This window comes from Thermobia domestica, chromosome 3 (assembly GCF_964235325.1).
Source record: "Thermobia domestica chromosome 3, izTheDome1.hap1.1, whole genome shotgun sequence".
Taxonomy (NCBI): domain Eukaryota; kingdom Metazoa; phylum Arthropoda; class Insecta; order Zygentoma; family Lepismatidae; genus Thermobia; species Thermobia domestica.
Genome location: NC_137456.1, coordinates 127,462,558 through 127,482,540, shown reverse-complemented (window position 1 = coordinate 127,482,540; position 19,983 = coordinate 127,462,558). Strand labels below are relative to the sequence as shown.

General features: G+C 35.5%; 1 protein-coding gene across 5 annotated transcripts in view; it reads right to left on the bottom strand.

The window, feature by feature from the left end:
• Positions 1-19,983, bottom strand: part of Cln7 (CLN7/MFS domain-containing 8) — a 169,078-nt gene that overhangs the window by 20,437 nt on the left and 128,658 nt on the right. For all 5 annotated transcript variants that reach the window (XM_081751662.1, XM_081751661.1, XM_081751659.1 and 2 more), the window contains exons 3-6: positions 15,496-15,739; positions 9,599-9,712; positions 7,754-7,954; positions 1,339-1,438 (exon numbers count right to left, since the gene is read on the bottom strand). In XM_081751662.1, coding sequence (XP_081607788.1) covers positions 1,339-1,438; positions 7,754-7,954; positions 9,599-9,712; positions 15,496-15,739 — 659 coding nt within the window. The remainder of the gene's footprint in view (positions 1-1,338; positions 1,439-7,753; positions 7,955-9,598; positions 9,713-15,495; positions 15,740-19,983) is intronic.

Here is a 19,983-nt window from a genome sequence, read left to right as displayed (position 1 = left end):
ATGTCCTGAGCCTCTAACCCCCAAGTAATTTTACAAATAGTGTAAAAACAAATTTACTCACAACAGGCGAATTCGTCCATGTTGAAACGCGCCATTTTATACAAATCTACGTTTTCAAAAAATTAGTGAAGCAGTCCACTGGGCTATAAGGCTGGGACTTTCTTTATAAATCTCCCGAAAGGGAGATAACTAGAACTAGAACTTTGTTCATGTAGGATGTCTGCTAGCGCTTATTTACATATGGAAGTACTAAGAGTTTACCTGTTTTTAATATTGTGAATATTACATAGCTATTTCTCGTACAGACAATATTTATCTTTCCTAGATATCCTACTTCACCAAAATATTATACGGTGGTTCATGTATGATTAGAAAAAATCTTTAACGCATTATTCATGCATCCCTAATCATGCTTAAAATAAAAAGCAAATATCTTGAGTTTATTAGGAATATTTTGCTGCGTGCTTCACTTCAGATTTCATTTGTGGTCCAAACTAAAATTCTTACTATATGTTAGTATTTGATGATATTTTGAACGTCAAACTGTGGCTTGTGTTGGGGTTTTACTTCTAAAATGATGGAAATTTAGTGCTACTGTCTTATCTACATCTGCCGTCATCAGTTTTATTCTACGTCCTATAGCAAATACTTTTATTGAATAATTCATCTTGGGATTTATAACGTATCTTATTTCCTTGTGCTTAGATTTGTCTACATCAAAATTGGTGTAACTTCATTGTTTTCATGCTCCTCCTCCACCGAAGATGCACAGAAGCCAAAAGGCTGACAAAAATAACAGAAAATTAACGTAAGTTGAATAATGAGAATTTTATATTTCTTTGTATTTAACGCATCGACTACAGGATTCCTGTGAGAAAAAAGAATTCAATGTTGGTGTGACAGATTAAAAATGGCTATGAAGCAAAATAGTACCTGAACCAAAATTAAAACAAAGTCTTAAAATTTCCAGTTTCTAACTAATTATTCTCAATGGTTGATTCACCATTCTTCTTAATGTATTTATTTGGGTAGTAATTTACCACCACTTTTACTTGAAATCGGAAGTTTCCTATTTATGAATTTGTAAGAGAATTTGCCAATGGTTTCTCCATACTGGTAAAATTAAATTCAAGTTTTTAATAACTAATTAGGATCCCCTTGTCTCATGTCTCCTCCTTCTCCGATGAGTAAGGTTTGTGAAGGCAGTAGTTCTATCTCTGATAATGTACTATTGTAAATTGTTTTGCAGGCCTTTTTCATTATTGAACTTCGTTTAGATGATTTTTTTTCTTTAAGGAAAAGTGTTATAAGTTAGTTTAGTTATATCAACTTACTTACGTCTCTAGAAGAACAAAATTGAAGACTATGATGAAGAACGTTGCTATAAGAGTCCACGTGGCAAGATAGTCAGGTTTAGTGCCCTTCCACGTCTCTTCCTCTGAAAAATTTATATCTTTTCTGTACTAAATGAATCAAATGTATTTTACCATTACATAGTCTATTCGATTTTATTTTCAACATGCACATCTCAATGAAATATATTTATGTTAGACAAATATCAAATTAACAAATTATCAATGTGCCGAAAATAAAATAGGGTATAAAGCAAATAAATAAACTAAATTTAATATCTTTAACTTATAACGGGTGCGGCACAAATAGCTAGACGACGTAAAATGAACATAGAAAACGTAACCCGATAGATAACGTGCTCATTGTTGTTTTGTTTTGTAAAGTGGTTCAAAGCATTGTGTATACATGTAGGTTTGCTCGACTGTTCGGTGCGCATGCGCAGTATTGGAAGAATTACGTAAGCCTTCCGTCAGTAGCCATGGAGCGTTGGTCTCACGAACATCGCGCTTTCGCAGTGGAGTGTTTCTTCAAGAACAAAGACTCTGCAACAATTACGCAGTGTAAGTTTCGGAGTCATTTTAACATTGGCAGAAATCGACAAGTACCGACACGACAAACTGTTCTTAATTGGGTGAAAAGTTCCGAGCTTCGGCTTCTGCAAGATCAAAGAAATCCCCAGGTCGTCGATGTTCAGTGAGAACACCAGGCAACATAGAGAGGGTTCGAGAAGCATTAATTAGAAGTCCAAGGCGTTCAGCTCGTCGGCATGCTGTATCACTTGGCATGTCAGATAGGAGTGTGCGGCGAATATTACACCAGGATCTACAATTCCACCCATTCAAAATTCAGATGATTTACAAGTTGCTCCCTGAGGATTTTAATGCTCGCGTAGAATTCTGCACTACGCTGTTGCAAATGATTAATGAGAACCCAAACTTTCTACAGAGGTTAATCATGTCCGACAAGGTTCGTTTTCACATTGATGGGTGTGTGAATAAGCAGAATTTCCGTTACTGGGCACCCAGAAATCCAAGGTTATTGCATGAAGTGCCCCTTCATAGCCCTAAAGTAACAGTATGTTTATTTTGATGGGATTATTGGACCATACTTTTTCAACGACGAGGATGATAACACTGTAACTGTCACGTGTGTTCGATATGTGGACATGCTCGAAAACTTGTTACTTCCAGAACTGCGATGGCGTCGCCTTAGACAGATGTGGTTCCAATAAGACGAGGCCACGTCACACACAGCAATTGCATCGATCAACATTCTTGGGAGGATGTTTTCAGGACGGGTTGTCTTTCGTCGCGGCAATGTTCCTTGGCCTGCACGCTCGCCCGACCTATCGACATGTGACTTCTTCCTATGGGGTTACTTGAAGCAACAAGTGTATGCAACAAAACCTGCAACATTACAGTATTTGTATGAATCCATTCAACATGCAATCCACCAAACCCCGCTGGACGTGGTACAACGAGCTGTGAGTGCTGTGAGGCGACGTGCAGAGATCTGTTTGAATAACCGTGGTGCACACCTCACTGACATAATTTTCAAGACGTAGTTACCATATGTAATGCTTTTGTATGTACACTCTGGACATGTAAAACTTTTGTTGATAAAAGGTCATTAAAATATTTAATTTGCAAAAAAACATCGTCTAAGTATTTCTGCCGCACCCTATATAATCAAACCGGTGAGTCCAAAATGTTTAGTCCGTTTTAAGTTTGAACGGGAGAGGGCAAATAGATATAAACGTAATATCTCGTATATACACATTAATGGCTGCATAGGTGATGGATTGGGAAGATTGGTAAATCTAAATATTACTTATCCCTCCCCCCCCCCAAAAAAAAAAAAGAAAAATGTCGAGAAGTAGAATAAAGAAAACCTCTATGAAATCTCATGTGGTAAAATATTTCTAAGGTAAAATAGCCCTCAGTCAGATCCCTGGGGTGGGATCACTACAAGAGATTTATTAAACAAGCTGCAAAGGACATCAAATTAGGAACGTGGAGACCAGTTTTTATGCTAAGGTGGAGCGAGTATTCGAGGAGACAGGGCTAATATAGTACGATGGACTGGGAACGTTAACGTCGTGATCGGACGATACATGTTTTTCTACTGGAGAACGAAACTTACAGTCTAGAGACTTGGTTCTTTCCTACAAATAGTTTGCCAGCACTTAAAGTAGTTGAATCCTTGAATGAATATATATATATATATATATTACAGAGTACTGAAAGAGCGATGGTGTGATACGTAGTAGCCATGAATGTACATACATCAATGGAAGAAACATAAGATGGCGATAAGGACAACGTTTATAGACAGATATTCGGTGATCTTCTAAAAGAGATATGGAAGTAATCATAGGTGATTTAAACGAGAAGATAGGAAGAAATATTTGAAGCAACAATGGGAAATGAAGACCTGCGTGAGAACAGTAATGACAATGTGTTAGGGTAATCTGACTTTCTGTCTCTCTTGACGTCTTTACACTCATCAAAGAGGGCAGTGTTGGGTAAGTTACTTGTAAAAATGTAACGCGTTAGAAGTTACTTTACTTTCCCTTAAAATGTAACGCGTTACTGGCTCCCAAAAAGTAACTGTTACCCTACTTCGAAAGTAACGCGTTACTTTTAAGTCCGAAACTTTGTGAAAAAATATTATTACTTCAATTTTCCGTACTACTATTACTACCATTATTATTATTATTATTATTATTATTATTATTATTATTATTATTATTATTATTATTATTATTATTATTATTATTATTATTATTATTGCACGTTTTAAATCGCTTTATATAAATACAAGAACAAATTCTTACTTGACAGCTATATGAACATTTTCATATAATGACTAAAATCCCATACTGCGTTACTTGTAGGGATGGGCACGATCGAGTTTTCTTTGAAACTCGACTCGACTCGAAAGAGACATCTTTTGAGCTCGACTTGAGAACTCAGCTCGAAAAATTTCTTCCAACTCGACTCGAATTCGGGTCGAGTTGAGTCAAATCCTGTGTGTTGTTTCAAGTACATTCTTCAAGTATCCTACATAGACAATATAATTATTAGCAATGATACTACTTCTATTACAAATTATTATTATTATTATTATTATTATTATTATTATTATTATTATTATTATTATTATTATTATTATTATTATTATTATTATTATTATTATTATTTAGTATTACAACACTGTGTATAAACATGAAAGATAGGCGGATCGTATCTGAATACTTAAAAAAAAAAAAAAATAGTTGATTGCCAACCTCGGTAGTCGTGAAGTCTATGAGTCAAGGACATTGTTCATGAGCTTCTAAATTTGGTTATGAGTATTCGGGCTCGAGCCAAACATTGTTAAAAGCTATAGGGGGCTGGCCAAACATGTTTAAAACTGCTCGGCCCGGGTTTAGAATTGTCAACGACTCGAACAGCTCGGCTCACAGCTCATTCACTATCAAGCCGAACCGAGAAGTGAGCCGCGCAACAGCTCACCCAACCGAGCCGGCTAGAGCCGTCGGATCAGTTAAGCCGAACCAAGCAGATGGCTCATCCCAATCAAGCCGGCTCGAGCCGATGATTCACCCCAAACGACCCGGCTCGAGCCATCGGCTCAGTTGAGCCGAGCCAAACTGAGCTCGTTATAAAACTCTCTGGTCTCGTTATTGAGACAAGATGAGATTCGAGCAGTGTCCCCTCTCGTGAGCGACACTAAAAGTATTCCATATTGCTCTTACATTTCTTATGGCTTTCGCTTTTCAGTGTAATCAGGCCATGATTTAAAAACGAGTTAAAATGAGCTGAACGAGCGAGCCATTTACCAAACTCAACTCGACGTCAAAAATAGTGAATCGGTTCGGAACTCGACTCGAGAAAATTACCTTTGATTCGACTTGAATTCGAGTCGAGTTTTAGCTCGACTCGTACCCATCCCTATGCGTAAGAAAAATGCCTGCTTATTATTATTCTGCTAAACCATTATGTAATAATAACAATGTTATGTAAAATTAAAAATACAGAATATAGAGAAGCATTACACTACAATTAACAAAATGAGAACACATGAACTGGGGGTGAATCTAAACTTACCAGTAACTGTAAAATCGATACATGCTTTTTAAAGCTAGTTTCAAATTCGGTAATCAACGGGACTGTAGGATACGCAAATTGTTCTGAAATAACTCCAGCATTACATACCATCAACCAAGAATAATGCAGACCTGCTCATCAGAACACAGTTTATTCATAATAACCCCTTACCGTATATCGTTAATTATGGCACCCTAGTTGTTGATAAATATTTCCCGCCGGAGCACTTCAAATAATTTACTTTTAAATTCTGTCCACCATCATCCTCAGCTTTTAAGAAAAAAGTATTCTTTCAAATGTTCGAACTTTAAAATATTTTCGTTCTCCATCTTTATAAAACCAACACCAATCAAAGTAAAACAGACTACCGGTATCATTGCACTCCTAGTTCACTCACTGAATGTATTGATTTGGGGCTGTCAAAATCTGACAAAATGTTCCAGGTGCTTGCAATCAGTACACGTGATTTTCCTGAGGCTGTACTCATCTTCCAAAAACAGCAAGTGGCACTATGATCTTATCTGTTTCTCCGGATGTCGGTGACTGTCGGTCACTGACACACATAGTTCATGCTTTATTGTTCCATTTTCAGAAATTCACTTACAGGAAAGAAATATTTGTTTCCGAAAAAAAAAAATATACATATATTATAGTTACTCATCCGAAATGTAACGTAAACTAGGTACGTTGCTCAAAAATTTGTAACACGTTACCGTTACAGTTACTTTGGAAAAAAATGTAACACGTTACTAGGGAACATTTTGTCTAGGAAACGTTACTTTAAAAGTAAGCGTTACAAGTAACGCGTTACTTCCGTTACGTTACTTCCCAAAACTGAAAGAAGGTAAAGAAACAGAAATTACAGTGGTTTTAGAATGTTACCGTTTTAAATACTGCAATATACGAAGACTCTTAACGAGAATCTATTCATAGTTTTAGAAGAAAGAAGAAACATAACTAACTCAATGGTCTATGGATCCCGAAGGTTCAATGCTTCGTAACCTGCCCACCTGAGCCTCCTAGACTTAACACCCCCGAACAATGTTAAGTAAACGGTATAAATTATGCAGTTTTATGTTATGAAGTTTCTGCCATTCTTTATTCCCGTCTCTCTCTCTTCGGTCCCAATATTCGCCTCAGAATTTTATTTTAAAATGTTTTCAGTTTGCGTTCTTCCCTCGAAGTAGGCAATCATATTTCGCAACCATACCATACAGCAGGCATAATTATAGTTTTATATATTTTAAGATTGAAATTCTTCGACTGAATTTGCGAAGACAAGAGATTTTGGACTGAATAATAACACTAATTTCCTGTTTTCATTCGACATCTAACTTCTTCATGGATATGGTTTTGGTGTGTTAATTTTGATCTTAAATATTTAAAATGTGAAAAAAAAATTACACCTTCGGTTACATCTGGCAATACTGTGTGGTTCCTAGTGTACTTCAATCGTTGCTTCCTGGTTTAAAAATATATGCATAAACAAGGCTTTATTTTGGTATAACCATTATTCGTGTATCACTTCAAGTTCAAAAGTTCTACTATCCCAAACTCCTGGTTGCATTGTATATTGGACACACTGTATTTCTCAGTACTCAGACGACGAGGACACGTAGCTCGAAAGCTCGACCACTGTAACAATGGGCGAAGAAAATTAGCATCTTCCCCATCTGTCAATTTGAATTCAAGTAAGTTCACTATTAAATTATCTAAACACGTCTCAGACACTGAATAGAATTAAAATATAAAATTCAAGCGGAGGTGAACCGAACTCACAAGTTCCCGGCCAAAGCTGGAAACACAACCTCTGTTGCTGAACCGAGCCTGCCTCTGGATGAGTTCGGCCACCAAATATGGCGATCTTTATTCTTCAGAACAATGGGCTACTTGCCCACCAAATTTCGTTCAGATTCGGCCAGTAGTTACTGAGAAATAAAGTACTACACACACGTGCGCATACACCTCGCGCCGGGAGCTAATAAAGCACTAGTTAAATTTAGTTGATTTAAAATCTTGCTTGGTTATTGAGTTCATATATGATATAATTGTATGAGCTGTATAGGAATGCAGTTTTTAGAAACATTTCCGCTTTAATTATTTTGTAATCTGAAAACCATTTTGTAGACAAATTGGTGCTTCATCTGTGCAAATTCTCAAGAAGCCTTATTGATAGCAAAGATATGTTGATTCGGCAAATTTCCATTTCAACAAGTATGAAGAAGACAAGACATATCGTTAACTCTATAGAGGATCACGAACGCCAGTGTACAGAAAAAAAGTGTACTTACCAGAAAGTTTCCCTTGCTTCTTCATAGCCTCTTTCGCTGCTATCCTTTGCTCTTGGAATAAAAATGGCAAGAAAAGAATGAAGTTGACTACTCCCAATAAAACATTGATCCATCCAGCAACAGTGTACATGTTGAACGTTAAAACTCCAGGAATTGCTACCCAACCTTTTTCTCCGAGCGGCGTCAAAGATGCTTGAATAGCTGAAACATACAGAAACGGTTTGCAACATAACTATACTATTTGTAATGTTACAAAACACATGTTGACCACATCTGTTAAGTAAATGTGAAATGTTAAATCAAAGATTACATACTTCTAATCTCTGGACTTTTAGTTTTTCGTTAAACGCTAATAATACCTTATTGTAGAATAAGGAAAATTGTTTTCTCGATTTCTTTGAACTCAACTAGAATTTTAATGACTTGATTTTACTGATTTCTCCTTCGAATCCATTTAAACAGCCCTTACTTCGTTATTTATTATTTTTTTTTTAAATATAAGTTTACCAGGTTGCTCAATAAGTTTGGTCGTTCGGTATGAAACACACTAGTGTATGGGGTAATATACTTGTGATTAGTCAATGTAGTCTCCCTGAACTGCAATACATTTCTTCCAGTGCTCTTCCAATTTATGGATGCCCTCCCTGAAGTGAGACTCCGGAAGACTGTCGAAATACATGTCCACGGTGTTGTGACTCTCAGCATTCGATGCAAATCGTTTTCCACGCAGGAATTTTTACAGATATGAGAACAGCCAGAAATCTGAGAGAACTGAATCCGGCGAATAAGGTGGATGTTGCAACAATTCGTACTTTAATTCACTGATTTTGGAGATTTTTTTTTTCAGCTGTGTGAGTTTTTGTGATGGTAAAGGATTCTTTTCTTCTGTAAATTATGTATTTTCTTATGACATTTGACATCCAGCTGGTCCAAAAGGTTACAATAATGATCTGTGTTGATTGTTTTATCTGTTTGCAGGTAATCTACGAACAAAATCCCTTTTATATCCAAAAACACCGATGCTAACACCTTTTTCGCTGATTTCTGAATCCTCATTTGCTTCGGAGCCGGAGTACCGGATTCACATCACTCCTTAGCCTCTGGTTTTGATTCAGGATCATGGGGATAGACCCACGTCTCATCCATTATTATCCTTTCGAAAACGCTTCAAATGTTGCAGCGAAAAGCGCATTCACATGTGTTTTTGTTTCATTGTTAGAGAATGCGGCACCCATTTTGCACCCACTTTTCATTTGAAACCCAAAACGTCAGAGTCCTTATACACTTTTAGCAATCGTTCATGGATTTGTTTTGGAGCTACACCTTCCAAAACTAGGAATTTTATCACTGCACGATGTTCAACTTTGTCCATTGTTCAAAAAGTACTGTTACAGCTCTAACGATACGAATGAGTTGACGGATCTCAATGAAACTTCACGTGTATTCATTACGAAGTCGTGCCATCTGTAGGAACATACAACGACGAACCCACAAACAACAACATCTCGTATCGCATAGCAAAAGTTATTGAACAACCTGGTAAAATTTTAATCAAGTTTAATTTGAGACTAAATTTGTAAATGCTTATTAATTTAGAAAAAAAATAAAGGATATTCAACTAGAGTTGAAGAAGACATCTGTAAAATCACATCATTAAAGTTTTGGTACATTTGAAACAAAATAGAAAAATAATTTCCCATATAAATCAATGGGCTATTAATTTTAATTTTATTTTAATATCTGAACATGCTTATTGACACCAATATGCTGAATTTCAGCGATCATGATTGGTTCGTTGAAAATCTATTTGTAAATAGATATAAGTAATTGCACAAAAGTGTTTACCTGGACCAATAACAAACCCAAGTACTTGCGCCAAGGACACCATGGAAATGGCGGACGTTCTTTCTTTCAGGGTGGTTGCTGCAGATAGATAAGATCGACATACTGCAATACTGGCTGAAAGGGAAAGGAAACATATTTAAATGCAGCACAAAAGAAACATACGCGGTTGTAATTTATACTTAGAAGACATTTCAGGTTTACGATAACGGGTTCAAAGATTAAGCAAGGTACTCCCGTCTATTAAAGCGTTTTAGTGCTATTCGTTTATTTATACACTATATTAATTTCTTCATTTATTATACTATGTTCATTTTTTTACAAATATATAAATCGATCATGTCACTGACGTCTCATTTTATATTCATCCTAGAAATAGATTTAAATTTCTGTACCCCAAGAAATCCCAAGAAAACAAAAGGAATAATGCATCCAAACCAAACGACAGTGCCATTTGTGATATTTTTTGTATTCAGCAACAATGTTCACTTGAACAACATTACTATCGTCACTTGCATATGTGTTTGTTCTCAACAACCAAACCGTTGCTTGTGTTGATATTGATGTATACACAATTAACACATTTAGCATATATTAACATTTAAAGTGAAATGCATTTTGTTTTTCCTGAAGACTTGAGTTATGTGACAACCAAGAGACGCTCTATCTGTATCACGAAAACAAATAGCAAATCCTAATTGTTCAGTTGCTATTGATTCAGTGTACATTCAACTTGCTATTGATTCAGTGTACGATTTTTATCAACTTGGTCTTAGAGATAATATTCAAGGTAATAGAGCAAAAAGAGTCAATGCCTTGGAACAAATATCCCTGCAACAAAGAAATCTTGGAAGATATTTGCACTAGATGTGTGGGATATATATCTATATTTTCAGTTTATATTTCGTAAAGTTATGCAGATATTAGGTGCTCATTGAAATTATTTTATTGTATCGTGTATGCAATTCTTTGTGGGCTTTTTCAGACTTCTTTGTTTAGCTATAACGGTGAAGAAGCAGTCAACATGGTAGACATGCTCTTCTGAATTCAAAACCAATCAAATTTGTCGGAAAAGTTAATAACTATCGCTAATGTAGCTCTATAAACGCCAAATGTCACTTGAAAATGTTACAAACTTTTGTGTGATCAATAGTTACTGCATGGGGAAAGACGCACGTGCTAATATTTATACAAAAAGATACTCCCCGCATTTGGCTCGTATGTTAGGGTTTGACTCAATAAACATTTCCCAGAACGATGAATAAGCCTCCGGAGCTCCAGGAAATAGCATGCATGAAGTCCACATTTCACTTCCTCTGATTACTTTATATGAAAGTTTACAAAAGAACAATTTTATCAGAATAAACTTTAAACAAGATCCAAGAAGTCATACCAAGTGCGCTTGTCAATTTTTTAAGGCAAGAAGTAGAAAATGTCCCTGTTCGTTACAAAAAATGTGTTAAAAATGCTTCAGGCCACATTGAGATGTAACTGTAGAATAATTAATGATGTACAATAAATAATATACAATGAAAAAGCATTCTAATTTGTTACTTTTAGAAGTTACAAAATTTTAAATTTAGGAAATTAGTTTTTGTCCACTCTATATAGTCTTCGTCTCTCTTGACAATGGAGAATATACACGCTGAGGACATAATGTCCGTTAAAATCGTGTATTGCATGACGTTTAATACAAATAACTCAATTTCCAATGCACATAGTAATTAAAATATGATGTTATTGTCTCTCTCCTGTAAATACCACATACAAGAAAAGTATGCTTGTTTTCAATTTTGTATGCTAAGAATAATATCTAGGTAATTAAGAAATTTAAGAATTAATTTCAAATGTTCATATTATAGAATGGGGAAAATTAGCAGAATGAACTAAACTAGCTAACTAACTCTAAGGCCTATGTATTCTGGAGGTTCAACGATGCGTTCACAAAAGCTCTCCATTGACTTCTGTCCTTATCCAGTTTCTACTTTGTATTCCTATTTCTGCAAGATTCATCTTAATATTGTCGTCCCATCTGCGCCTAGGTCTTCCTAATGGTCATTTTCCGACTTTGAAAGCGTTCCTACTTTTTTCCATTCTGGCTATATGACCTGCCCACCTGAGCCTCCTAGACTTGACGACTCTAACAAAATTTGGTAAATTGTATAAATTATGCAGTTCTTTGTTATAAAGTTTCCGCCATTCCCCATTTCTGTTCTTCTTGGGTCCGAATATTCGTTTCAGGATTTAATTCTCAAATACTTTCAGTCTGCGTTCTTCCCTTAGAGTAAGCCACCATGTTTCGTAACCAATCATCACAATAGGCATGATTATCGTTTTATATATTTTAAACTTCAAATTCCTCGACAGAATTTGCGAAAACAAATTATTTTGAACTTAATAATAACACGGACTTCCTGCTTTCAGTAGACATTTAATTTCTTTGTCGAAAGTATTATTTGATATTTTGACGCATCCATAATTTGCAGTATAACGATTCCGGCGAACTAACAAGTATTTAGTTTTCTCTGCATTTTCTTCCAAACCCATGTCCCTGCCTAGCCGGCATAACTCTCCCTTTAATCTCCTATAACCCTTTAATCTCCTTTAGCCTAGGCGGCATAACCGTGGGACGTAAGTTGAAGATTTTTTGGAAGCGCTTAATAATACCTCTGCATTTATTTTTATTGTTCTATCACCCCCTATTATATTTACATCATCAGCATACACCATAACCTGGAGAATACTATTCAGCTCTAGGCCCTGGTTGCTGTCTTTGGTGTTCCTTACAGCGTACTCCAGAACAAAGCTGAATAATAACAGCGACAATGCATTTCCTAGTTTTCAGGTCATTCTCGACGTGAAAGCTCATGGACAAGAATGTTGCTACTCGAATTTTACTTTGGGACTTATTCAAACACATCTTTATTAATCTAACTAGTTTTTTTTTTCTTTTTTTTTTAATTCCAAATTCTGTAAGAATGTTGTACAATGTTTTCCTTCTTACCGAGTCGTAGACCTTCCTAAAATCGATAAATAATTGATGTGCCGGGTTATTATATTCCCATATTTTTTCGAGTATTTGTTGAATGATATTTGGTCAATAGTTGATCGATTTCGCCTAAACCCACACACATACTCTCCAATAATTTCATCTGCGTATGAGGTTAATTTTGCTAATGCCTCGATAATTTTTATATTCAGTTTTATCGCCTTTCTTGTGAATTGAAACAATGATTGATTCTTTCCACTCTTGTGGCAATTCCTCCTTGTTTCAGATAAAGGAGAATGAGTTCGTGTATCTTGTTCCACAAATTTTCCTCTCCAGCTAAAATTAACTCAGCTGGAATCTCGTCTACACCCGGAGATTTGTGCTTCTTTAATTTATAGCGATTTCTACTTCTGTTCGGTCAGGTTCTGGAATATAGAGTTCTGCTGTGTTCATTTCACTTTCTCCACGACCATTAGTTTTCGGCTGCGTGTTAAGTAAATCGTCAAAGAAATCTTCCCATCTATTTAAGATGCTATCTGTATCAGTAAAAATTATTCTGTCGGCTTTTCCTTTTCTTTCCTTTTTTCTTTTTTTTTTTTAATATATAAGTATGACGTTGATAACCTTTCTTAAATTCGTTGATGCTTTCATACATTACCCGAATGTTTTTATTTTCGTTACCTTCAAGTTCATTAATTTTAGCTTTCAAAAAATCGCTTTTCTTTGTTTGAGATGTTTTCCCACCTGATGTCTACGAAATTTTGTGTAGTTATTTCATTCAGATTTTGTAGCTATCGCAAATTTGCCTGCTTTTTCTTCTCTACTAGTTTAGTGCAGTCCTAGTAAAACCATGGTTTGTTCTTATCTATTTCCGCATGTCCCAAGTTTTATTTTGATGAAATTTTAATGCTATCCCTAATTTCAATCCAAGTAACCTCGACACTATTGCACTCCGAACCTACTAAAACCGAGAATCTATTTCGACACTTTAATATGGTATTCCCCTCTCACCTGGGTCTCCTGTAATTTTTTTAAATTAAACCTCTCCGTTTTCAGATGTTGAATATTCCCTTTATTCAACAATAATCTCTCTTTATATTGCTGCTACCAGGTAGTGATCAGTGTCACAGTCAGCTCCTCTGAACAACCGAACATCAGTTATACTAGACTGTCTTCTTACATCTATTAAATTGTGATCAATTTGATTATATGTGTTTTTCCGTCTGGTGCAGTCCAAGTATATTTATGAATCGTGAGGTGGGAATTGTTTCGTGTTAGATATGCATTCATTCTTTTTACTTTTACTTTCTTCCGTCCTTTCTTCTGTATATTATTATTATTATTACTATTATTATTATTATTATTATTATTATTATTATTATTATTATTATTATAATATTATTATTATTATTATATTATTATTATTATTATTATTATTATTATTATTATTATTATTATTATTATTATTATTATTATTATTATTATTATTATTATTATTATTATTATTATTATTATTGAGTGCTGGCGCAGTCCAAGCCATTTCTTTCTAGGCTTACTATACGTTCGGGATTCAAACTTGTGTTCGGGATTAAGCCTGGAAATTTCGCTCTATTTGTTTAAGTTGTTTGCTTGCAAAGCTGTCTTGTGCGGGCTTTTACGAAAAAAAAAAAAAACAAGAGTAATAAAGTGTTCCTTGGAAAATACTTTCATCAGAAAAATACATTTTTAATCAGAAAATAATAATTTAGAAATAATTAATGCAATTGTAAAAAAGTAGTATTTTTAGTAAAGAAAATAAGTAAAAACTTTTTTGAGATTTAAAATTAGCCTTTTTCTTTTTACTTATCAAAACACCCATTCCCATAACGGCCAGGCCAATTCGCTTAAGCTAGAAATTTAAAATTTGGACAGGGCATAGGATTTGTGATGCAAAGTCCCACTAAGGAAGATTTTTTGAAAATTTGACAAGGAAAGGGGAGAGAGGGTGGCAATTATTATCTTAAAATGTCCATATCTCGGAATTTCTGCAGATTAGAGACTTGAAATTTGGTATATGGACTTCTCATTTACATGCATTTCAGCGTTTTCTGATATCGTACCTAGAAGGGAAAAAATGAGGTGACAAGGAAAAAAAGGTGGGGAATACAGTTATTATAAAAAGGTCCATATCTCGAAATCTCTTAAGGTCAAAGACATGAAATTCGATATTTGAATTTTTCACGTAAAATAATTAAAGACGTGTATGTTTTTCTTTCCTTAGAAGGGAAGAAAAGGTAGGGGTTGCAATTATTGAAATAACATGATCATATTTCGAAACCCCTTAAGAGTACAGACGTGTTAATGAAAGAAGCGTTTTTTTAATGTTTCTCTTAGAATTAAAGAAAAAAGCAGGAAGAGAAAGGGTGTAGTTGCAACTGCTATAAGATAGCTATATCTCGAAATTGCTTAAGATGAGAGATATGTTAGGAATATGAGAGATCCGAGGCCGTAGGCCGAGCAAATGCGGAGTCTGGGAGCGCAGTATATATACATATATATTCCCAAAAGTTTGTTCTTTTTCCATTTTGTCGTATATTTACATATAACGGAGTTGGCCTATGATCCCAGACATTTGATACACCCGGTATGTCGTTTACCTTCCCACGACTATGCACCGAAGCTAAGGGAGATAGTGATAATGAAATGGATGATAATGGTAGAATGAGAAAGTGAGAGGAAATGGGAGAACCTCGAGAAAACCCAAACTCACGGTGTTTATCTACTTGGCCAGAACTGGAATCTAACCAGACACCCTATGTACTACAGGTGAGTACACTATCATTGAGCCACCGCGACCTCCATCGGTTATTTCAGTTTCCACTGTCTTATATTGTAAAGAAACAGAATTTATTGCTTAGTTTAATGAACTAACCTGAACTGACACCAACAATAAATCTCGCTGCAACCATCCAATATCGTCGATAGTGAGTAAAGGCTTCCAATACGGAATACCATCCACTCCCAAGCATAAACATTGAAACGCATACTAAACAAGGAGTTCTGATGCTGGTCAGTCTGTTTCCCCACCAACCGACAAGCGGAGAGAAAATCATCTGTCCGAGCGGGTTAGCTGCCACCACCCATCCGAGGAAGGTTTTGTTTGAATCACTGTCCAGCTGGAAAAAGAGAAGACGTATGTGTCAACTTTATTATCAACTTCTGATCATTTAAGAGGACATAGCTCATCTAAGTGAAGGAAAAGAAGAAGACACAAGATCAGATACTTTAAACTTCACATAAAACTTCGGATTAAAAAAAAAATGAAACCAAATAAAGAAACCTGACAGCATTTTGATCGTTTAATATATAGTTCTAAGATAAAGGAAAGAAAGAAGAAAAGCTGAGATATCGAAAAATATGGACATCAAGAATAAAATTTCAGTTAAGCACATACGAAGGGAAAAATAATGTACAGGCTGTACGTATTTTAATATAATCAACAGAACTTTCTATACTTATAACTATTTCTCTTAAAACCAGTGATGTTTAATTTATAATGTGCTGCGAGCAGGACAAAATGAGAATCATACATGGGTCAGGCAAAAAAAAAAGAAAGAAAAAAGAAAGAAAAAGAAAAAAGAAAAAGAAAAAAAGAAAAAAGAAATGAAATCTTTGAGTTTTACGTCCCACGGTTATGCCGGTTAGGCTAAAGGAGACGGTGAAGATGAGTAATGAATGAAATGGTGGAATGAAGAAAGTGGGAGGAAACGGAAGAGCCCCGAGAAAACCCACGCACACGGTGTTTGTCCACCACAAAGTTCACTTGGCGGGGGCTATGGGTCAGGCAAAGTAAAAATATACAGATAAATAAACACAAACATACATACAACAATGACAATTTAAAAACATATATTTATATTCTATCCTCTATATCTTTGATCTATCCTCTGATCAAAGGATCAACATATTCTCCTTCTTGTTTCATGTTTAAGTCAATTAGGGCCTGAGCTAAAAACAGCTGAAAGTAACCGCGTGAAATTTACATTTTTATAAAAATCTGCTCAGTATCAACGAGCTAACCTTGCAAATTGGGCTTGGAGGTGGCTGAAAAATTAAGAAAAATATTTTCATAATTAAAAGTCAAGTTTCATTTCATATATATTATGATGGCCAGTTACACTTTTCCGATTGGAAACAGAAGAAACAAACTACACATTTTTATTTGCGGGCCAGAAACAACCCGATGCCATCACTACTTTAGACAACAAACTTTAAATTGTGTTAATATTAAGGTGAACTATGTTTCCATTGGAAACATTTTAGTAGAACCTATCAATGTATTTCTACTTTTTTTTTTTTTAAATTTTTCCCCCTTATTCAAGGTTTCGTGACGAATTTAACGACGAATTCGTGTCGAATACAGAAAGAAAGTGGGATCCTATGAGCTATTTATACATTAAAGGAACAAAGGACAAAGCACATTAAAGAACTAATATCGTATGACTTCTAACTACACTGCTGGAAACGCATTTAAGTACATGCAATAGCAATTCACAGATCTGACTCAAAATTGGTTTATTAGAAAAAAAATGAAATCTTTCAGTGTGAGTCCCACGTTTATGCCCTTTAGGCTAAGGGAGACAGATGATTAAGTCAAGTGAATGATTATGAAAGAATTAGTGGAATGGGAATGTGGGAGGACTTCGAGAAAACCACGGACACAATGCTGTCCACCACAAACTTACTTCGTCAGGGATCAAACTTGGGACCCCTCGCATCAGAGGTAACTCCTCGACCACTGAGCCACCGTGCCCTCTGGTTTACAAGAAGAAGGCAATGACAGGTGATAGTGGTAATATCACACCCGTGAAACATAACGAGCATGTTATACAGGGTGTTCAAAAATTGAAGTACTCCTCTAATTAGCACGTGTAACCACATCGATCTGCCACGTAAGCAATTGGTCATATAGGTATGATGTTTCGCTCTCGCTGTATAGATCTTGCCATAGCTGTATAGATCTCAATCAGTTGTCAAAAATGTAACAGTGCGAAGGGAACGTGGGAACCTAGATCTGCCTTCAACAATCGGTCGTTTAGTGTTCGTACGCTCATAATGGGACCACAGTGACTCTGAGTTCACTGATATTCGCAGTCCTGTCAGAGCAATCGTTTCATCCGGTATCATGGATGTATTACAGGGTACGTTTCTAGAGATGTGGGTCGGGTAAATACCCAGTGGGTAGGTAAATAAAAAAATGGGTATGTACCCGGGTATTTACCCCTTTTGTATTTACCTACCCAAAAAATGGGTATTTTACCAAAGTTCAATTATTATGAAGTTTTAAGAATTGTTAACCGTACCGGTGACGTTTTTCTGTATTTTGGGGTCTCTCGAGCGTGATGTTTCATTCATTCACTATAAATATGCAAAATAATAACCAATTGACCCCATTCAGGTGCGGTGCGAGTTTGAAGGCAATTTTAACCATGGCGCATCAGTGGTACACTTTTGGACATCATAGGTTATTCTAGGTTAAAGCGATATCTAAAACCTACTTTTTAAAAATAATTTTTCTCGAAGAACTTCATAGGTAAAGAGATCACAATATTGAATCGAATGTTTTGAAAGAGAGAGATGCTGGGGGTGAGTTGTTACATTTTTCAGACGAAGTCCTCGTGTACACCTATACGTACATCAAAGTTTGATTAACGTCGATCAAGCCAATTTTGAGAAATAATTCACATCACATTTCCGATTTTACGTCTTCGCTCACGAACAAATCAGATTGAGAATCAGAATCAGAGTTGAAACTTGAGGGATTAATCTCTCCTCGGGGTACCTACATTACCACCCACTTGCCTCTCAAGATTTATCTGGGGCTATTTTAGTATACTTATGCGTCTATGTCCTTTCTTCACCAAGGTGTGAACGGCTTTTAAACTTGGATTAGTTTTACACCAAGACTTAAAAAAAAATCTTAGTATGACTTCAAGCCTTAGGTTGTCCAAACATAGAAATCGTACATAAACCCTCTTTGTTGAATCTTTGGGAGACAGCCCCAATTTTAAATGTAAAGTCTGCAATAGGCCATCAATTTTCAAGAACCCTTTCAAGTTATTGTGTATTTTCATTTGAGAGCAGATGTTTTGAGAGTACTTCAATCCAACAGTTTTTCCTGAAACGTGCAATTTTGAAATTTTAAAGTTCTCAGAAATGTTCCACAGAAAACAACTCAGACACCCGACACATAAATAAAAGATAAAAGAAAGCTGGATTATGTATCTAAAGCATGACATATCAGAGGCTATAACTAGTTGAATAAAGACAACCAAAATTATCAAAATCTTTCCAAGAACATTGTGGACTTCAAGTTAATCATGAAAAAAGTGTGCCCTATGTCTACTAGTTTCGAACTTAAAAGGACATTTTAGAGTAGTTTTATCATGAAAGGAGAAAATGAGTTCGATATATTTGATGTAGTCGCATTTATTATATGAAAATATGCTGAAATAAAAAAACATTACATCAATTTCCATCAAATGTACAGGTTTTCCTTAACTTTTATGTCTTCTTAGGTTCAACGTTACTATTTAGGATTTTTGATAGAATCTTAATATAGACGTTTCTTAAAACAAATAACGACGTATGGAACGTTAATGAAGTCTTACGAGAAGTATATTACAGGAAGTGTTGAACGAAAGCCTTGTCAACGCGATCTCGTTAGTGGGTGTCCCCTGTCACTTGTTGGTCACCCTTTGTGGATTGAATTTTTTAAAGAAAATTCGTCCTTCGTATCGCCTGGTTACGAGTTACTTGGATGCTCAATACAATGAAATGCAAGGGAAAATTAAAATGAAGTTAGAGGAATTCTCCAAATCTAGATTTACAGTGTGATGGGTGGAGTAACTTGAGAAATGAATCTATCAGTTATTTCGTCATTTCAAAGTCTGAACCTGTTTTTGTTTATTTCACGTTGTCGAAAGATGCACATTACTTGTCTGAAGAGATCATGAATGTTCTGTAAACAATATAACCCTAAAAAAAATTTAGTAATCATAGGAGACAACGCGTGAGAGCAGCTTTTATATTAATAAAACAGAAGTATTCTAATATAGTATCTTTGAGTTGTCTTGCTTATCTCCATTTGCTTTGTTCTGACATCCTCGGATGTCCATCGGATGATATCCTCGGATGTCCCAGTAAAGACATTACTGGGAAGTGCAACTGATGTTGTTAATACAAACATAGACATCACTTCCAAGCACTATTTACACAAATCTCAAAGGAAAGAAGGGTTACAATTTCGTTAAAGTCGCTTGGAAAAACAAGATGGGGAAGCCATTTACACTGCCTCCAAAGTTTCTTGTCAATAAAACTAGGCTTCAGACGCTCGCTGTGATTGAGGAATTGCCATTAC